General features: G+C 42.0%; 2 protein-coding genes, 1 long non-coding RNA gene and 1 pseudogene across 3 annotated transcripts in view; 2 read left to right on the plus strand and 2 right to left on the minus strand.

The window, feature by feature from the left end:
* Positions 1-17456, minus strand: part of LOC134215501 (uncharacterized) — a 52985-nt gene that overhangs the window by 6266 nt on the left and 29263 nt on the right. The window lies entirely within an intron of this gene.
* Positions 2822-3601, plus strand: LOC134215487 (uncharacterized). The gene is made up of 3 exons (XR_009980190.1): positions 2822-2914; positions 2972-3299; positions 3415-3601. It is a non-coding gene; the product is annotated as an uncharacterized LOC134215487 (long non-coding RNA).
* LOC134215493 (CLIP domain-containing serine protease C9-like) lies at positions 6894-8253 on the plus strand (annotated as a pseudogene).
* LOC134207436 (uncharacterized) lies at positions 8233-9614 on the minus strand. The gene is made up of 2 exons (XM_062683159.1): positions 8340-9614; positions 8233-8256 (listed from the first exon to the last, which is right to left on the minus strand). Exons 1-2 carry the CDS (start codon positions 9612-9614, stop codon positions 8233-8235), a joined length of 1299 nt encoding a protein of 432 aa, XP_062539143.1.

Consider the following 17456-nt stretch of genomic DNA (forward strand, 5'->3'; position numbering starts at 1 on the left):
TCCCACGAACTCGTTCACTAATGGTGACAGACGACGGAAGATGATCTGGGATGTCACTTTGTAGGCGGCATTAAGGATGGTGATCGCTCGAAAGTTCTCACACTCCAGCTTGTCGCCTTTCTTGTAGATGGGGCATATAACCCCTTCCTTCCACTCCTCCGGTAGCTGTTCAGTTTCCCAGATTCTGACTATCAATTTGTGCAGGCAAGTGGCTAGCTTTTCCGGGCCCATCTTGATGAGCTCAGCTCCGATACCATCCTTACCAGCTGCTTTATTGGTCTTTAGCTGTTGGATGGCATCCTTAACTTCCCTCAAGGTGGGGGCTGGTTGGCTTCCATCGTCCGCTGAACTGACGTAGTCATCTCCTCCGCTGCCTTGACTTTCACTGCCTGTACTCTCAGCGCCATTCAAATGTTCCTCGTAGTGCTGCTTCCACCTTTCGATCACCACACGTTCGTCCGTCAAGATGCTCCCATCCTTATCCCGGCACATTTCGGCTCGTGGCACGAAGCCTTTGCGGGATGCGTTGAGCTTCTGGTAGAACTTGCGTGTTTCTTGAGAACGGCACAGCTGTTCCATCTCCTCGCACTCCGCTTCTTCCAGGCGGCGTTTCTTCTCCTGAAAAAGGCGGGTCTGTCTCCGCTTCCGTCTATAACGTTCCACGTTCTGCCGGGTACCTTGCTGCAGCGCGACCGCCCGCGCTGCGTCCTTCTCCTCCAGAATCTGTCTGCACTCTTCGTCGAATCAATCGTTCCGTCGACTTCGTCCCATATACCCGACGTTCTTGTCCGCTGCGTCGTTAATGGCTGCTTTAACGGTATTCCAGCAGTCCTCAAGAGGGGCCCCATCGAGCTCACCCTCTTCCGGCAACGCTGCCTCGAAAAGCTGCGCGTATGCAGTGGCGACATCAGGTTGCTTCAGTCGCTCTAAGTCGTACCACGGCGATCGTCGGTACCGAACATTGTTGATGACGGATAGTTTTGGGCGCAGTTTAACCATCACCAGATAGTGGTCAGATTCGATGTTAGCGCCAAGATATGTCCTGACGTCAATAATGTCGGAGAAGTGCCGTCCATCAATAATAACGTGGTCGATTTGTGATTCTGTCTGTTCTTCAGGTGTATGTACTGATACGGAAGGCTGTGTTGGAAGTAGGTGCTGCAAATGGCCATATTCTTGAAGGCGGCGAAATCAATTAGTTGCAGACAGTTTTCGTTCGTCACCCGGTGGGCGCTGAACTTTCCAAAAGTCGGTCTAAACTCCTCCTCTTGGCCAACCTGAGCGTTCAAATCTCCTATGATGATTTTGACGTCGTGGCTTCGGCAGCTGTCGTACTTTACGTTCCAGCTGCGCGTAGAATGCGTCCTTATCATCATCAGTGCTTCCGGAGTGTGGGCTAAGGACGTTGATTATGCTGAAGTTGAAGAACCGGCCTTTGATCCTCAACCTGCACATTCTTTCATTGATCGGCCACCACCCGATCACGCGCCTTTGCATATCGCCCATCACTACGAAAGCTGTTGCCGCAGCTCTGGTAGATGGTATGATTACCTCTAAACGTTCGCACCATTGATCCCTTCCAACAAACCTCCTGCAGCGCTACGATGCCGAATCTACGGTCCTTGAGCCCATCGGCGAGTATGCGTGTGCTCCCGATGAAGTTGAGAGATTTGCAGTTCCACGAACCGAGTTTCCAATCGCTAGTCCCTTTTCGTCGCATTAGTCTTCGCCGATGGTTCCGGTCCGTACTCTCTTGTTGATTATTCGTTGCGTGAGTTTTTTTGGCTGGCAGGGCCTGATACCAAATTCCCTAAATTTCCGGAGGACCATTCCTCCTTATTTCCGTGGACCATGGTGCACAGTTTCACTTAGAGTCCCTCGCTGGCACTCGGACGATGATCAGCCGCCCCTAACATGGAGAACCTCCGGAGAGGAGCAAACCCCCCCTTCCCTGTCAGCATACGACCATTGGTTGGTTACCCGATCTTCCCTAAGGTTGCTCGTATCCCGGCCAGCACCGCGGGAGCTAGGGATAGGAGTTGTTGGGTAAAAGGGCTAAGGACCGCGAGATGGGGTCTATTTTATTCCTTAAGGTACGCGAAGTACCAATGGTACGCTTTACCCAGCATTTGCCGTGCCATAAGGCTAACACGATGATACTTTTATGCCCAGGGAAGTCGAGACAATTTGTAAACCGAAAATTGTCTAGATCGGCACTGGGAATCGAACCCTGCTTGCTTTGTAGCCGCGCGTCTTACCGCACGGCTAAGGAGGGCCCCTAAGCTGCTTCACAGAACGTTCGAATTCGGCCCGGCATCACCCAACACACCATCTTATCACAGCAAAAAAATATTAATATGCCGCAACGTATTTTCGTGGAACGTACATGAAAACGCACGTAATAACAATTTTATGTAATATTGTTCAATATTGACGCTTTATTGCATTCCTCGACGCAGCATTCAATCGAGAAAATTACTTTTTCAGTTACGTCGATCCAACGCTAAATTACCTGCCAAACCCGCGAAACCAGCGTAATATTACTACGAACAGTGATATCGCTTCACAAAGCACGCTGTAAAATGTCAACAAAGCAAGCTCTTCTGCCGGCAGTCAGTCTAATTTTCATCCCATTCTGCTCGCATCGAAAAACGATGATTATTCAAATAATATTAGTTTAATTGCTTTTCAAAACCAAAAGTAAGTCATTAGGAAGTGGTTGAAATATAAAACAGTGTTTCCGTGACAAAATCTCTTGTAGGTAAGATTAGTATGCGGTTTTATTTGTACCCAGCCGGCGCAAAGAATCACATCTTTTTACAGAAAGACGAATAACGAGAAGGATGCTATGGAGCCGCAAAGTGCTTCGTTGACCTACCTATGTGGAATTGGCACTGTAAGTGAAATTGTACAGGTAAGTTTCTGATAGTTTTTTCGATCGCCTGATAAATAATTGTGGGATGTTTTTCAGTTTCATCATCGTACACGAGTAACCGGTCCAGTGTCCGATCTCTTTCCAATAAGACTTCAGACTTTCCTGCAGATCCAAACTACCAAGGTTGGATTCTGGATGAGTATGCCTGATGAAGTACCGTAAAAGATCAACCAGGAGCAGGAAGCAGGATAAATGAAACCGCGCTGGTAAGTTTTTATTTTTGATCGACTGAAATGAAAACCCCGACCAGTAGGGACACGGCAGGTATTTCCGTCCATCGTCGTAGGGGCTAAAACCAACGAAAGCAACGTACATTTGCTAGAACCCCACTATAGCAGAACGTTTCTCCTGAGCTTACGATTTGGTACGTATGAGTTTTACAAAAAAGCATCTCTTTTATTGGTTTTCGAGACGAAAATACCTGCCGTGTCCCTACTGAATGTATGAATGGTGAATGTATTATTTATTATTTGTTGCAGGCAATTTTTGCTACAAAACAAAATTGTCAGGATCATGCTTCGACCTACTATTTGATGGAGTCCGGTACAAGAGCAATCTGGCGGAATGGGATTAACGGAAGTAGTTGCTAAGCAATGGTAACATGCGAGTAGTCGAAGAATGCAGTCACGGCCTGATCAGCATCCTATAGTCGTGTCATCAAGGAAAAACAAGACGTATGTAATAAAAAAAAACAAAAATTGAAATTTTAAAGTTCAAAAATGAGACATTAAAGTCTTAAAATCCTAAAATCTTAAAATGTTAAAATCTTAAAATCTTAAAATCTTAAAATCTTAAAATCTTAAAATCTTAAAATCTTAAAATCTTAAAATCTTAAAATTTAAAATCTTAAAATCTTAAAATCTTAAAATCTTAAAATCTTAAAATCTTAAAATCTTAAAATCTTAAAATCTTAAAATCTTAAAATCTTAAAATCTTAAAATCTTAAAATCTTAAAATCTTAAAATCTTAAAATCTTAAAATCTTAAAATCTTAAAATCTTAAAATCTTAAAATCTTAAAATCTTAAAATCTTAAAATCTTAAAATCTTAAAATCTTAAAATCTTAAAATCTTAAAATCTTAAAATCTTAAAATCTTAAAATCCTAAAATCTTAAAATCCTAAAATCCTAAAATCTTAAAATCTAAACTCTAAAAATCTAAAAATCTAAAAATCTTAAAATCTTAAAATCTTAAAATCTTAAAATCTTAAAATCTTAAAATCTTAAAATCTTAAAATCTTAAAATCTTAAAATCTTAAAATCTTAAAATCTTAAAATCTTAAAATCTTAAAATCTTAAAATCTTGAAATCTTAAAATCTTAAAATCTCAAAATCTTAAAATCTTAAAATCTTAAAATCTTAAAATCTTAAAATCTTAAAATCTTAAAATCTTAAAATCTTAAAATCTTAAAATCTTAAAATCTTAAAATCTTAAAATCTTAAAATCTTAAAATCTTAAAATCTTAAAATCTTAAAATCTTAAAATCTTAAAATCTTAAAATCTTAAAATCTTAAAATCTTAAAATCGTACTTGAAAATCTAAAATCTTAAAATCTTAAAATTCTAAAATCTTAAAATCTTAAAATCTCAAAATCTTAAAATCTTAAAATCTTAAAATCTTAAAATCTTAAAATCTTAAAATTTTAAAACCTTAAAATCTTAAAATCTTAAAATCTTAAAATCTTAAAATCTTAAAATCTTAAAAATCTTAAAATCTTAAAATCTTAAAAGCCGCCCAAAATCTTAAAATCTCAAAATCTCAAAATCTTAAAATCTTAAAATCTTAAAATCTTAAAATCTTAAAATCTTAAAATCTTAAAATCTTAAAATCTTAAAATCTTAAAATCTTAAAATCTTAAAATCTTAAAATCTTAAAATCTTAAAATCTTAAAATCTTAAAATCTTAAAATCTTAAAATCTTAAAATCTTAAAAATCTTAAAATCTTAAAATCTTAAAATCTTAAAATCTTAAAATCTTAAAATCTTAAAATCTTTTAATCTTACTGTTCGGGAATAACAAAACCGTTCTTTTAGCGTGATGCTTTAAGCTAGAATTTTATTATATTTTAGTAAAAATCTATTTTACTATCGAATGATTAACTCACAATTTCGGTTCGATTGTTTGGTAACTCTATCCCTCGAACAAACTTGCATTCACTGTAGGGTTATGATCTATAACATAATGATGATCAGTAAGTATAATATTTAAGAGGAAAATTCATGCCATACCTAATTCAATAACGAGTATAACTTTATGATACACTTTAAACGGCTCTTCAGATTTTACTGGGATTGCTATAGAAATATAGTATGATCTTTAGTAATTAACAGTTTCACTATGATCATCGTCTAACCTGCTCAGTTGGATACAACATGCAAAATATCTCCTCTAATCTGATATTGAATTCAATTGATTGATCCTTCATCCGAATATTTAGCACTTGGATTATATCGATAACGGAAACTTTACTTTTATATAAAAATGCTATTTTAACTAGCTAATAAGATTTTCTCGAATAACATACACCATGCATGTGGTCACAGTATTGCTCGAACTATCTATCTGCCGTTGTCTGGATGTAGTTGTCTATCGCTACGCTTTCGTCCCTATCATAGTCTCGTAGTATTAGACATCAGTTGGCATGGTTGCCAGATGCGGGTAACGTCTCCAACATTCCCCTCCCCGTAAGGATGAGTGATGACCTCAGCGTTACAGCCATTCGCGACATCTAGTACCGCCAATTTGGAGACCGGTCTTCGGAACAACCCTCTTGAAGTTTGAACTACAGCTTGTCGAATTCTGCCATCTCTTCCTTTCGTCACATCCAGAACCCGTCCACGCGTCCACCCGTTACGTTTCTTATCTTCGATGATGACCACTATGTCGCCGGAATTGACAGGTTTAGCTTCGCTAAACCATTTGGTTCGCCTCGGTAGATACTCTAGGTAGATACTACCGTATCCAACGCTTCCAAAAATGGTCCAACTTTTATTGTATTTGCGCCCAGCTGTTACGGAGCACTTGGTCTGGGCATCCCAAATCTACAGAAGGTTGCTTAACACCACTCGAACTGCCCAAGAGAAAATGATTTGGGGTTAGCGCCTCCTGTTCCGGAGAATCAAGCGGCAAGTAAGTGAGCGGTCTTGAATTAACAATTGATTCAGCTTCCAAAAGGTGGGTCAATAATGCTTCATCGTCGAATTTTCTATCCTGTGGTATACTCATCAGTGCTGTCTTGACTGAGCGTACCAGACGCTCCCATGAGCCTCCCATATGGGGAGCGGATGGAGGTATGAAAAACCATTTCGTCTCCGTGTTCGTGAATGTTGCTGCAGCTACTTTATCGATGCGTTTGATTTGCTCTTGTAGAATACTATCTGCTCCGACAAAATTTCGCCCATTATCGGAGTATATCTCCAACGGCGCTCCTCTTCTGCATATGAATCTGCGGATGCAAGCGATACAGGACTGAGTAGACAAATCATAAGCGACTTCTACATGTACAGCACGGATTGTTAAGCATGTAATGAGGCAGACCCATCTTTTCGCATTGGACCTGCCTACCTTGACGAGAATTGGTCCGAAGTAGTCGATGCCGATATAACTGAACGGACGCACTCCGGGAGACAAACGAGCTTCAGGTAGTGGACCCATTCTTGGTACAACCGGTTGCGATTTGTATACCTTGCACCATTGACACAATCTTGTCACCGTTCTTACGATAACTCGAATCCGGGGAATGTAATATTTTGACGAAGTTCATTTACGATCGTCTCGGAATTTCCGTGAAGGAACTTCTTGTGGTAGTAGTCCACGATCAAGTAAGTTACATTATGCTTCCGGGGAAGTATGACAGGATATTTGAGGTCAAATGCATCTGGATAGACGGCCCACTGTACCATTTTCAGAATCTGGATTTCGGCTGCTCTTAAATCTTCGTAGGTCGGTTCCTTCGGTGATCTTGAACCACTCGGACGCAGACAGTCCGGCCCGAGCGCGGCAGATCGCGACTGTGGCGTGTGTGATCGATGACACTTATCGCAATTATTGCCCATAAATTAGCTAAAGTGATAATCCCCGGTGCCATCCCGTTGATATGCGGAATGAAACTCGCGTGACAGCTCATTAGAATTTCCGAGCAGTAATAAATGGTGTTTGTGGATCGTTTGTGACGTAGGAGATTTGTATTCATGAATTGAATTGATAGGAAAGTGATCGTGAATAATTTGCGTGCCCCTCACTACAAAATGCGGTTAATTATGTTGATTTTGTTTTTGGGGTGCTTAGTGCATCAAATCGCATCGAACATTGTGTTTGAAGATAAGACGCTGTATGAGGGTGACAACTGCGTACTGAGCAATGGAAGACCGGGCCAGTGCCGTAAGGCTTCCGCATGTACCACGGTCGGTGGTGGCGAGCTCAAGCTATGCCGATCGGATGGTTCCCGGATGGTTGGCTGTTGCGACGTTGTGCAACAGCAGTGCAACGCTGTTTTCAACGCAACGGCCACTCGAATTTCCGACCACATCGTTGGAGTGGTGGACAGGGCCGAAAGCGGTGAGTTTCCATTCATAGCGCTGGTAATTTACAACACCACTGTGCACCGCTGTGGAGCCACGATCATTTCCGAGAGGTTCTTACTGTCCGCGGCGCACTGTTTCAGAAGTGAGTTCACCGCGTTGAAAGTGCGCGTTGGGACAACCGAAGCGGACGATGGAATGGCCGACACGTATGAGATTGCCCGAGTCAGACGGCATTCACGGTACGGGTCGCTACGTCGGTTGAACGACATAGCCGTTATCGAGCTGAAGACCAAGATCAAAATGAATCAGCAGGTGCAGCCCATTTGCCTGTATATGGAGAAGGAAGAACTGCCGGAAACTCAAAATCTCACAGTTATAGGCTGGGGTATCGATAATTCAGAGGATGTCTCCCGAGTGCTGCTAAAGGGATCGTTCGGCCTGTGCTTCGTAGCGATTGTCACCAGCGGTTCAACAAGGATTTTGTGAGGTTCAACGTTACGGATGGTCATTTATGTGCACTGGGTGAACAAAACGAAGATGGAACGGCCACTGACGCTTGCCAGGGAGATTCGGGCGGACCGCTTGTGCTACGTCAGAACGACAAGTACTACCTGGTCGGAGTAGTCTCGTCGGGACCTGCGTGCGGGGGCACTGAGCTAGCAGGCATCTATACGTGGGTGTCAAAATATTTGGAATGGATAATTGAACAACAAGCTTGGCGGAACAGTCCTCGATAGCGCGAGATATAATTTAGTTAATAAATATGTACGCTTTATTAATAAATAATCCCATACAAAGCCTAAAAAAAAAAAAAAAAAAAAACATTATAGTACTTGCTTTATTGGCTTTATGAACGGTGAAAATATAGAAAATGAATGCTACTTTTCGTAGCAGTCTGTTCCAATTGGAGAAGCGCTTGAAATCGAGCAACGGCTTAATTGCTTTGTGGAACAAGTGGCATAGACGTAATTCCTCTTCGGTGGAAACTGTTGACGCAACTGCTTTAGGCCACAGTTCCTCCGCCCTGCTCAAGAACTCCGGTCCTTGGACCCAACGACTACCAGCGTCGAAGCATGGCCCTTTGCCCCATTTGGTGGCCTCGTCTGCGATGTTTAATCTGCTTGGGACCCACCGCCATTCGTTTTCCTTCGTCAACGTCAGCACTTCTCCTACGCGACAAGCCACAAATTGTTTATAGCGGCGATGTTCCGAACGAAGCCAGGCCAATACTGTGTTGGAATCAGACCAGCAGAAGCGCTGTTGAATTGGAATCGTGTGATTCTCTACCACAAACGTTAACAAGCGAGCTCCTAAGACGGCGGCCATCAATTCCAAGCGCGGTATAGACACATACTTTAAAGGAGCGACCTTGGTTTTAGCGGTCACGAGCGAGCATTGTGGGTTACCTTCCATATCGATAATCCTGAAGTACACGACTGCAGCATACGCCGCTTCGCTGGCATCAACAAACAAGTGCGCTTGCAGAGTTTGGTAACGTTCGGTGGTAGCATTTGCGAAGTAACATCGAGGTATCTCAATTCTCCTTACAACGTCCAGTAACTCGATCCATTTTCGCCAACTTTGTTCGATTCGCTGACCCACATACTCGTCCCATTTTATACCGCTTCGCCATACCTCCTGCATAATTATTTTCCCATGCACCAGAAAAGACGCAAGGAGCCCTAGTGGATCGAAGAGGCTCATTACGGTCTTGAGTATTTGCCTTTTAGTCGGTCCACTTGTCGAACGAATGAGTGCATCTATTTCAACCCGGAACGTCGTAGAAAACCGCAGCATATCTGTCTCCGTCTGCCAGAGCATTCCCAGCACTCTATCCGAATCATCACCGCCTGCAGCTGTCAAGTCTTTTGTCGAAGCCTTCGAACGTTCACCCAAATGCTCCAAAACTTTCCTCTCATTGCATAACCAATTACGAATTTCAAATCCACCGTTGCTGTGTATATAACGAACCTGCTCTGTAACCAGTTTAGCCTGCTCCGCGTTCTCGAAACTATCGAGGTAGTCATCAACATAATGTGATTTTATGATTCCTTCGGTCGCCCTTGGAAACTGGGCCTCGTGCTCTTGCGCATTATTGTTTTTGACGAATTGGGAAGATGACGATGAACTGGTTGACCCAAAAGTCAAAACGTCCATCACGAAGATTTTTGGGGGTTCTTCCACGGTATCGCGTCATAGAAATCGCTGGGCTTGACGGTCAGCTACGATGACCTTTATTTGATGACACATTCCTTTCAGGTCACCGCAAACGGCTACTGGAAATTGTCGATAGCGGAACAGAACTGGTAGGGTAGCGAAACAAGAAGATCGGGTCCTGGTACAAGAAACGTATTCAGCGACATTCCTTCAACTTTCGCTGCTGCGTCCCAAATCAGTCGTACCTTTTTTGGCTTTTTGGGATTTATAACGGCGCCCAACGGAGGATACCATGTTCTTCTGGGGTCGGATTCGTCCAGCAACGTTTCTGTAACAGGGTGTGCAGAACCCTTATCCTGATACTCTTGCAGTTGCCTGTGCAGGTTTCCCTTAAGAATCAGGCCACGAGTCATGCGTCTCTCCAAACACTACAATCGTTGCAGGGCCATTGGGAAGCTCGACTTGATTGTGTTTTCACAACAGCCCTGTTGCGAAACGGTTACCTTCTCTACGAGTGGTTTGCTCCAGAATCCATCGCGCTCTTTGCACCTCATCCGATTCCAGATGCTCCATCTTCCGTAATCCAATTTCTTCTGCATCGAAGTATTCGCGAATCAGATTGTCCAGTCCATCTCCACTATCGCATTCGCAAATATGATAATTGTAATGATTTTCTGCGAAATCTTCCGACATGCTTCCATATACGCACCAGCCTATGCGTGTTTTCACCGCTATCGGACCTCCTCTTCCTTCTTTGATTGTTTGTGGCACCGCCAGCGATAGATTGCGCAATCCGATCAACAAACGAGGAACAGCTTTCTTGTAGCTGCGGATCGGTAGTCCGCTTAAATGCTTGTACTTCCGTTGAAGTTCTTCAAAACAGAGCGTTTGAGTCGGTAGGTTCAGGCGGTCCACGGTTCTAACGTTGTTCAAACGATATTTTCTCTTGCCTTTCAATTCCGATATCTCTACCGATACTATCTGCGACATTTCTTCAGAACGAAACATATCGGCTGTCCATTTTAGGCACAGTGGGATTACTGGTCCCTGCAGATCCAATTGTTCCGCCAAGCTTTGTTCTAACAGTGTTGCTGATGAACCTTCATCCAGGAAGGCAAAGGTATCAATGGATTTTGACGGTCCTGTTACAGTCACGGGAACTATACGAAATAAAACTGATTGTCCACAGTGGTGGTAGGTGTGACTTTCGGAAAATGTTGTGTTGCTATCGATCATTTTCTTTGTCGCGTGTAGTAATGGATGATGTCGTAACTGACACCCGCTGACCTCGCACCGATTTGACGACCTACAGGCTCTTCGTCCATGTTGACCCAAACAGCATCGACACAATTTTAATGCTGAAACAGTTTTCCACCGACTGTCGATGCTGCTATTCTTGAATGCGTAACAATCCTTAACACGATGGCCACCTTTACCACATACAAGGCATGATTTAGGAATATCCTTTTGAACAGACTGTACAGGTTCAACAGTCTCTACGTGAGAATGCATATATCCCTTTTCCTGAATTTTTGCTTTTCTGTCTTGTGTCCTTGGTTTCCAGAGTACATAACTACTTTGCTTACAGACTCAACGACAGACGACATGAAACTGCTAAATGTTTGTAGTGTTGGTTGTGGAAAATTTACTAAATGCTGAGCCCATTGCATTTTCACACCGGTAGGTAGCTTCTCCACCAGTTCTTGTAAAAGAACGGGATTGGATAGATGGGTTCGCTGATCAGCGGCGATGAGATGGCTGACTAAATTTCTGACAGCCATACCGAAATCGATGAGGGTCTCTAACCGCTCCGACTTCGGGGCTGGGGCATCACGGGCAGTCTTGATTAGCTTACTAATTATCACTTCTGGACGCCCATAAAGTGTTTGCAACGTGCGAATAACCTCCGGTACCGAATCTGGATCAAGCAGGTTGTACCGCACCGATTTCAGTGCATTGCCTTTAATGCAGCGTTGCAGTCGTGCGAGGTTCTCCACTCGAGTGTATCCGCACGCAAACGTACTGTTCCGGAAATTACTAATGAATAACGGCCACTCTTCTGGGTCACCGTAGAAGTCCGGAAGGTCTCTGGGCATCACCTGTCTTGCCGCAAGTTGTTCTGGTGATGGTCGGTGTACCTCCAAAGGCAATTGATCTGCAACTTGACTGGGACAGTTTAACTGTTGTTGCTGTGGAGTACTGGCTAAACCAATATCAGCTGAGCGCGCGAATCTACTGCGCTGCTGCTCGTTTATACGCTGACCTTGGAAAGGGTCCGATGAATTGAAATCGTGAGTGTTACTAACCGGAATTGTTTTCTCGGGGACTCTAATCTGATTCCTGTCGGACTGGGCTAACGGTTCTGGACTGTCTCGCCCTACGCGATTAATTTTGGGAGCTGCTCCTTTCGACGCATCTCGCAATGGCCACAATGGATGTGGCTCTAAATTACGTTGCTGCAACTCCAAACGACATGTCCGAAGTTGATCTTGAAGATCCTGCATTGCCTGACGATCGTTTATTGACTCTTCTCGACATTTCTGAAGCTGCGATTTGAGTAGACTGATATCATCTGTTGCTAGTTTTCTTGCTTCAGCTTCTACTCGTTTCAGGTTTCGCTTGATAACAACTGCTCGCTTTGGTACAATCCTGTCCTTTAATTGGAAGTCATCAGCTGATCGATCTGTTGCTCCGATCGCTGGCATGGAGAGACTGAGTGGCTCTTTGGTTTTGATTGCATCTATAGCAGTTTGTTGTTCCCCAGGCAAACGATCGTCTCTGTTTACATTGGTAGGTATGTTCGCACGAACGGATGAAGTCTTCGTGCCAGTGAGCGTATTACGTTCAGGGAGCGACGCTGCTACTTGGCCTACCCACTCGGTTACGAGCTTCTCTCGATCTCGAGCTTCAATCTCCTCGATCCTGCTACGAACACTGCGAGTCTCAGCTTCTTCTTCCAACGCACACTGCTCCAGTAGATCATACTTAGCTTTTACGAATTCCTGTTCCATGTTGATCTCCAATTGCTTTTTACGTAGCTCTTTCTCTTCTGCCAACCGTTGAAGGCTGATCTCTAGCAGAGCTCTACGGTTCGAGGACGTCGTATGGTTTGAGGTAGATCGCGGCGGGGGAATGGGCAAACATTTGTTGCATATCCACCTAGAGTGATCTGCCACAGATGCGTCGACCTTAGCACACGAGAAATGCCACCAAGCAGTGCATTTATCACACTGTACGATATCGTCGGCCGTATCAGGACGATCGCATCCAGCGCAGGTGTAGGAGTCTTCATTAGATGAGCTTGTTTTCGACATTTGTGACGAAATTCTTAAAGTTTTGTTCGGGAATAACAAAACCGTTCTTTTAGCGTGATGCTTTAAGCTAGAATTTTATTATATTTTAGTAAAAATCTATTTTACTATCGAATGATTAACTCACAATTTCGGTTCGATTGTTTGGTAACTCTATCCCTCGAACAAACTTGCATTCACTGTAGGGTTATGATCTATAACATAATGATGATCAGTAAGTATAATATTTAAGAGGAAAATTCATGCCATACCTAATTCAATAACGAGTATAACTTTATGATACACTTTAAACGGCTCTTCAGATTTTACTGGGATTGCTATAGAAATATAGTATGATCTTTAGTAATTAACAGTTTCACTATGATCATCGTCTAACCTGCTCAGTTGGATACAACATGCAAAATATCTCCCTCTAATCTGATATTGAATTCAATTGATTGATCCTTCATCCGAATATTTAGCACTTGGATTATATCGATAACGGAAACTTTACTTTTATATAAAAATGCTATTTTAACTAGCTAATAAGATTTTCTCGAATAACATACACCATGCATGTGGTCACAGTATTGCTCGAACTATCTATCTGCCGTTGTCTGGATGTAGTTGTCTATCGCTACGCTTTCGTCCCTATCTTAGTCCCGTAGTATTAGACATCAGTTGGCAGGGTTGCCAGATGCGGGGTAACGTCTCCAACACTTACTTAAAACCTTAAAATTTTAAAATCCTAAAATCTCAAAATCTTAAAATCGTAAAATCTTAAAATTTCAAATCATGGAAAATAAAAAGTTAAAAAAACTTTAAAAATTTAAAAGATTTAAAATAAAAATTTAAAATTTCAAAAACCTGAAAATTTCTAAATTTCTAAATTTAATAATTTAAAAGTTAAAAATTAAAGTTTAAAGGTTCAAAATTTAAAAATTTGAAAATTTAAAATTAAAAAAAATAAATTTGAAAATCCTAAAACTTAAAAATTTAAAAATTTAGAAATTTGAAAATTTAAAGATTTAAAAATTTGGAACTTTGAAAACCTAAAAATTTTAAAATTTAATCAGTTAAAAATTCAAAAATCAAAAGTTAAAATCAAATTTAAAATTTAAAATTCAAAATTTAAAAAATCAAAATTTTAAAATTGTAAGCTTTAAAAGTAAAATTTCAAAATTTAAAAATTTAAAAACTTGAAAATTTAAAATTTGAATGTTTAAAAATAAAAATTAAACTTAAAACATTTTGAATTAAAAATTTTAAAGATTTAAAATTTCAAAATTTTAAAATGTAAAAACTAAAAAAATATTTCTTGAGAAATGATTATATTGATACAAATTCAAATATATATTTTGTTATATTGACGAGCAAAATTATGAAAAATAAAATAAAGTTTAACTTTTTTTAAAAAAGGATTTTAAAATCTTGAAAGAAAATTCCCGAACACCCCTAATCCAGCCGCCGAATGCGAGGTTTCTGCTGGCTGGTTATTACGTCGTTTTTCCCATTACGTCGAATATATTACGTCTTACATCGTTTCATTTTGGCTTCAAAATACCAATTACGTCATTTTTTGTTACTCCAAACAGATGTAATAATACACGCGATTTACGACGGCGATGATGTGCATCAAATCTGATGCGATATTACAAAATTTTTTTTACTGTGACCACTCGCCACCGATTGACCATGACAACTAAAATCAAACTAGACGAAGTTCATCGTCACGAACGTTGACCACTCATGTTCTGTAACTAATAAGAGTTCGAGAGATAACCGCCACGACGCTCCCGTTAACTTTAGTGGCCACGATCTAGATATAGATATCCAGACCGATAAAATCCATCTGATCGTCGGAAAGCGACTTAGTTACCGGTACAACGTCAATCGGATCAATCTAGGAACCAAGTTGATTTCCGGTCAATGAAGTGGGCATATAGGGAACTGTTACGATCTCCATCTCACTGTACATATATCCATCTCATCGCTAAACAGAGTAATACGGCACCAAATTCGTCGCTTCTTTTTGTCAACATGCCTCCTCACCGCTGAAAAAATCACAAAAATAATAAACAAACCAAATTGCTTTCCATTGCTTTGGTACATTCAAAGTTAATTGCCTATATGCCGGGTATTAAGCCACCCGGAGTGGAAATTAATTACTATGTCTGAAACTTGATTATGCATTTCATATGTACAACATGTGATAGATTTAGTTCGGAAAAGGTATTGGAGGGTAACCGCCCCTTCGGTTGAGAGAGTTAGTTCTGAAAATGTATTGCGAGAGATCGGCTGGTACCTGGTGCTGGGAATTTGGTTTCATCAGTACCCGCTAAGCTGCGGTGGACGACGGAGGTCCTTCGTAGCTTAGTAGGGAAAGCACCTGTCATGCGAACTGGGGTTGTGGGATCAAACCCCACCCCACATGTTGTACATATGCATAATCAAGTTTCAGACATAGTAATTCCACTGCTTTGTTTTTGATGAGATGGAAATAGGAGCTATGCGATGAAATGGCGAACCGTTCCCCTAATAGCCGTTTGTGCGAAGAAGGAGAATGATAATATAATCAGTTTATGATTGTTATCCCAATAGAACGTGCCAGATGGATGGGATAGAGCAGCTCCTGATGAAGATGGTTCGGCAGGAGTAAAATAATCTTTTGAGATCGGTAAGAATAACCGAGCATGAATCTTAACTTAAACATGATCCCAAAGTGCAGTGATGGTTAATTTTTGATATTGGCTTCAGGCCTTTCTGTTCACCAATATGTCTCGCGGTGGTACATCCTCCTGGCTGGTTGGTGATGTTGTGCTGTGTGCAAGTCAAGGGCGTGCGAGGCAGCGGGGTAAGCAGCATGGCGCTGGTACTCTTTGGTCCCAGACTGTCCGAACAGCATGTTTTCAGTGCCGACTCCGAAGGCTACATACCAACACAATCACCACACCAATAGAACCCTAGGATAAGTAGAATAAGTACACCTCCTTAATCACTCCATTTTATATTGTGAAACTGGAAGTCCTTTTTTGAGTTAGGATGGCCCGTCAAGTACTTAGTTGTGGATCTGCTTTGCATATCGAACCATATTGCTGTTACAGGCCATATTTTAGGGTCGGGGATCAACAACTGTAACACCTTTTTCTAGCTTACTGTATCTTTGTCTCCGTGTCTCATGCGCCCCTTGGACTGGGCTCCGAGTGGTGGATGACAAATTCTTGGAGGAATTTGCATGATTCCTTGATAAAAAAAACTGATGGAAATTCTAGAGGCATATTAGGTAGAAATCTAAATAATCCGCAAGGTGAAATTTGGTAATAGATCTTATGGAATATATGATAACTTTAGGAACTTTCGGTGGAATTCGTGCAAGAATCTAAGAAGGAATTATCTGAGGGGCTACCGGATGAACTGCCTGAAGAACTTATGAAGAAATTCCTGGAGAAACCTCCGAGAAAATTCTCAAAGAATATTCGTGGAGAAATTTTGTAGGATTTCCGGAAAGAATTCTATGAAAAACTTCTGGAGAAGTTCCTAGAGGAACTTCCGGATAAAGTCTTGGAGGAAATTTCAGACGAAATCCTTGAGGAATTTCTGGAGGAACGTACGGACGAAATCCTCGAGGAACTCCGGGCGAAATCCGGAAGAAACTTCCGGACCACATCCTGGAGGAACTTCCGAACAAAATCCTGCGGAACTTCCGGAGGAACTCCTAGATAAACTTCTAAACAAAATTCTGAGGAACCTTCGGACGAAATCTTGAAAAAAACTACCGGCCAAAATCCTTGAGGAACGACATCCTGGAGGAACTTCCGGATGACATCCTGGAGGAACTTCTGGACGAAATCTTGGAGGAGCTTCCGCACTATATCCTGTAGGAAATTCCGGAAGAAATCCTGAAGGAGCCTCTAGACGAAATCCTGGAGGAACTTCCGGACGAAACCATGGAGGACTTCCGGATGAAATCCTGAGGAACTTCTGAAGGAATTCCTTCGTCTTGGCAGTTCTGACAAAATCCTGAGGAACCTTCGGACGAAATTCTGCAGGAACATCCGGACATCCGAGAGGAACTTTCCTGAGGATCCTTCGGACAAAATCCTGAGGAAACTTTCGGATGAAATCCTGGAGGAGTTTCCGGACGACATCCTGGAGGAACTTCCGGACGACATCTTGGAGGAACCTCCGGACGAAATCCTGGAGCAACTTCCGGATGACATCCTTGAAGAACTTCCAGACGAAATACTGGAGTAACTTTCGCACGAAATACTGAAGGAACTTCCAGGCGAAATCCTGGAGGAACTTCCAGACGATATCCTGGAGGAACTTCCGGGCGAAATCCTTGAGGAAGTTCCGGACGACAACCCAGAGGATCTTCCGGACGAAATCTTGGAGGAACTTCTGGACGAAATCATGGAGAATCTTCCGGACGAAATCCTGGAGGAACTTCCGGACGACATCTTGGAGGATTTTCCAGATGAGATCTTGGAGGAACTTCCGGAAGACATCCTGAAATAACTTCAGGACGACATCCTGGAGCAACTTCCGGACG

This window comes from Armigeres subalbatus, chromosome 1, assembly GCF_024139115.2.
Source record: "Armigeres subalbatus isolate Guangzhou_Male chromosome 1, GZ_Asu_2, whole genome shotgun sequence".
Lineage (NCBI taxonomy): Eukaryota > Metazoa > Arthropoda > Insecta > Diptera > Culicidae > Armigeres > Armigeres subalbatus.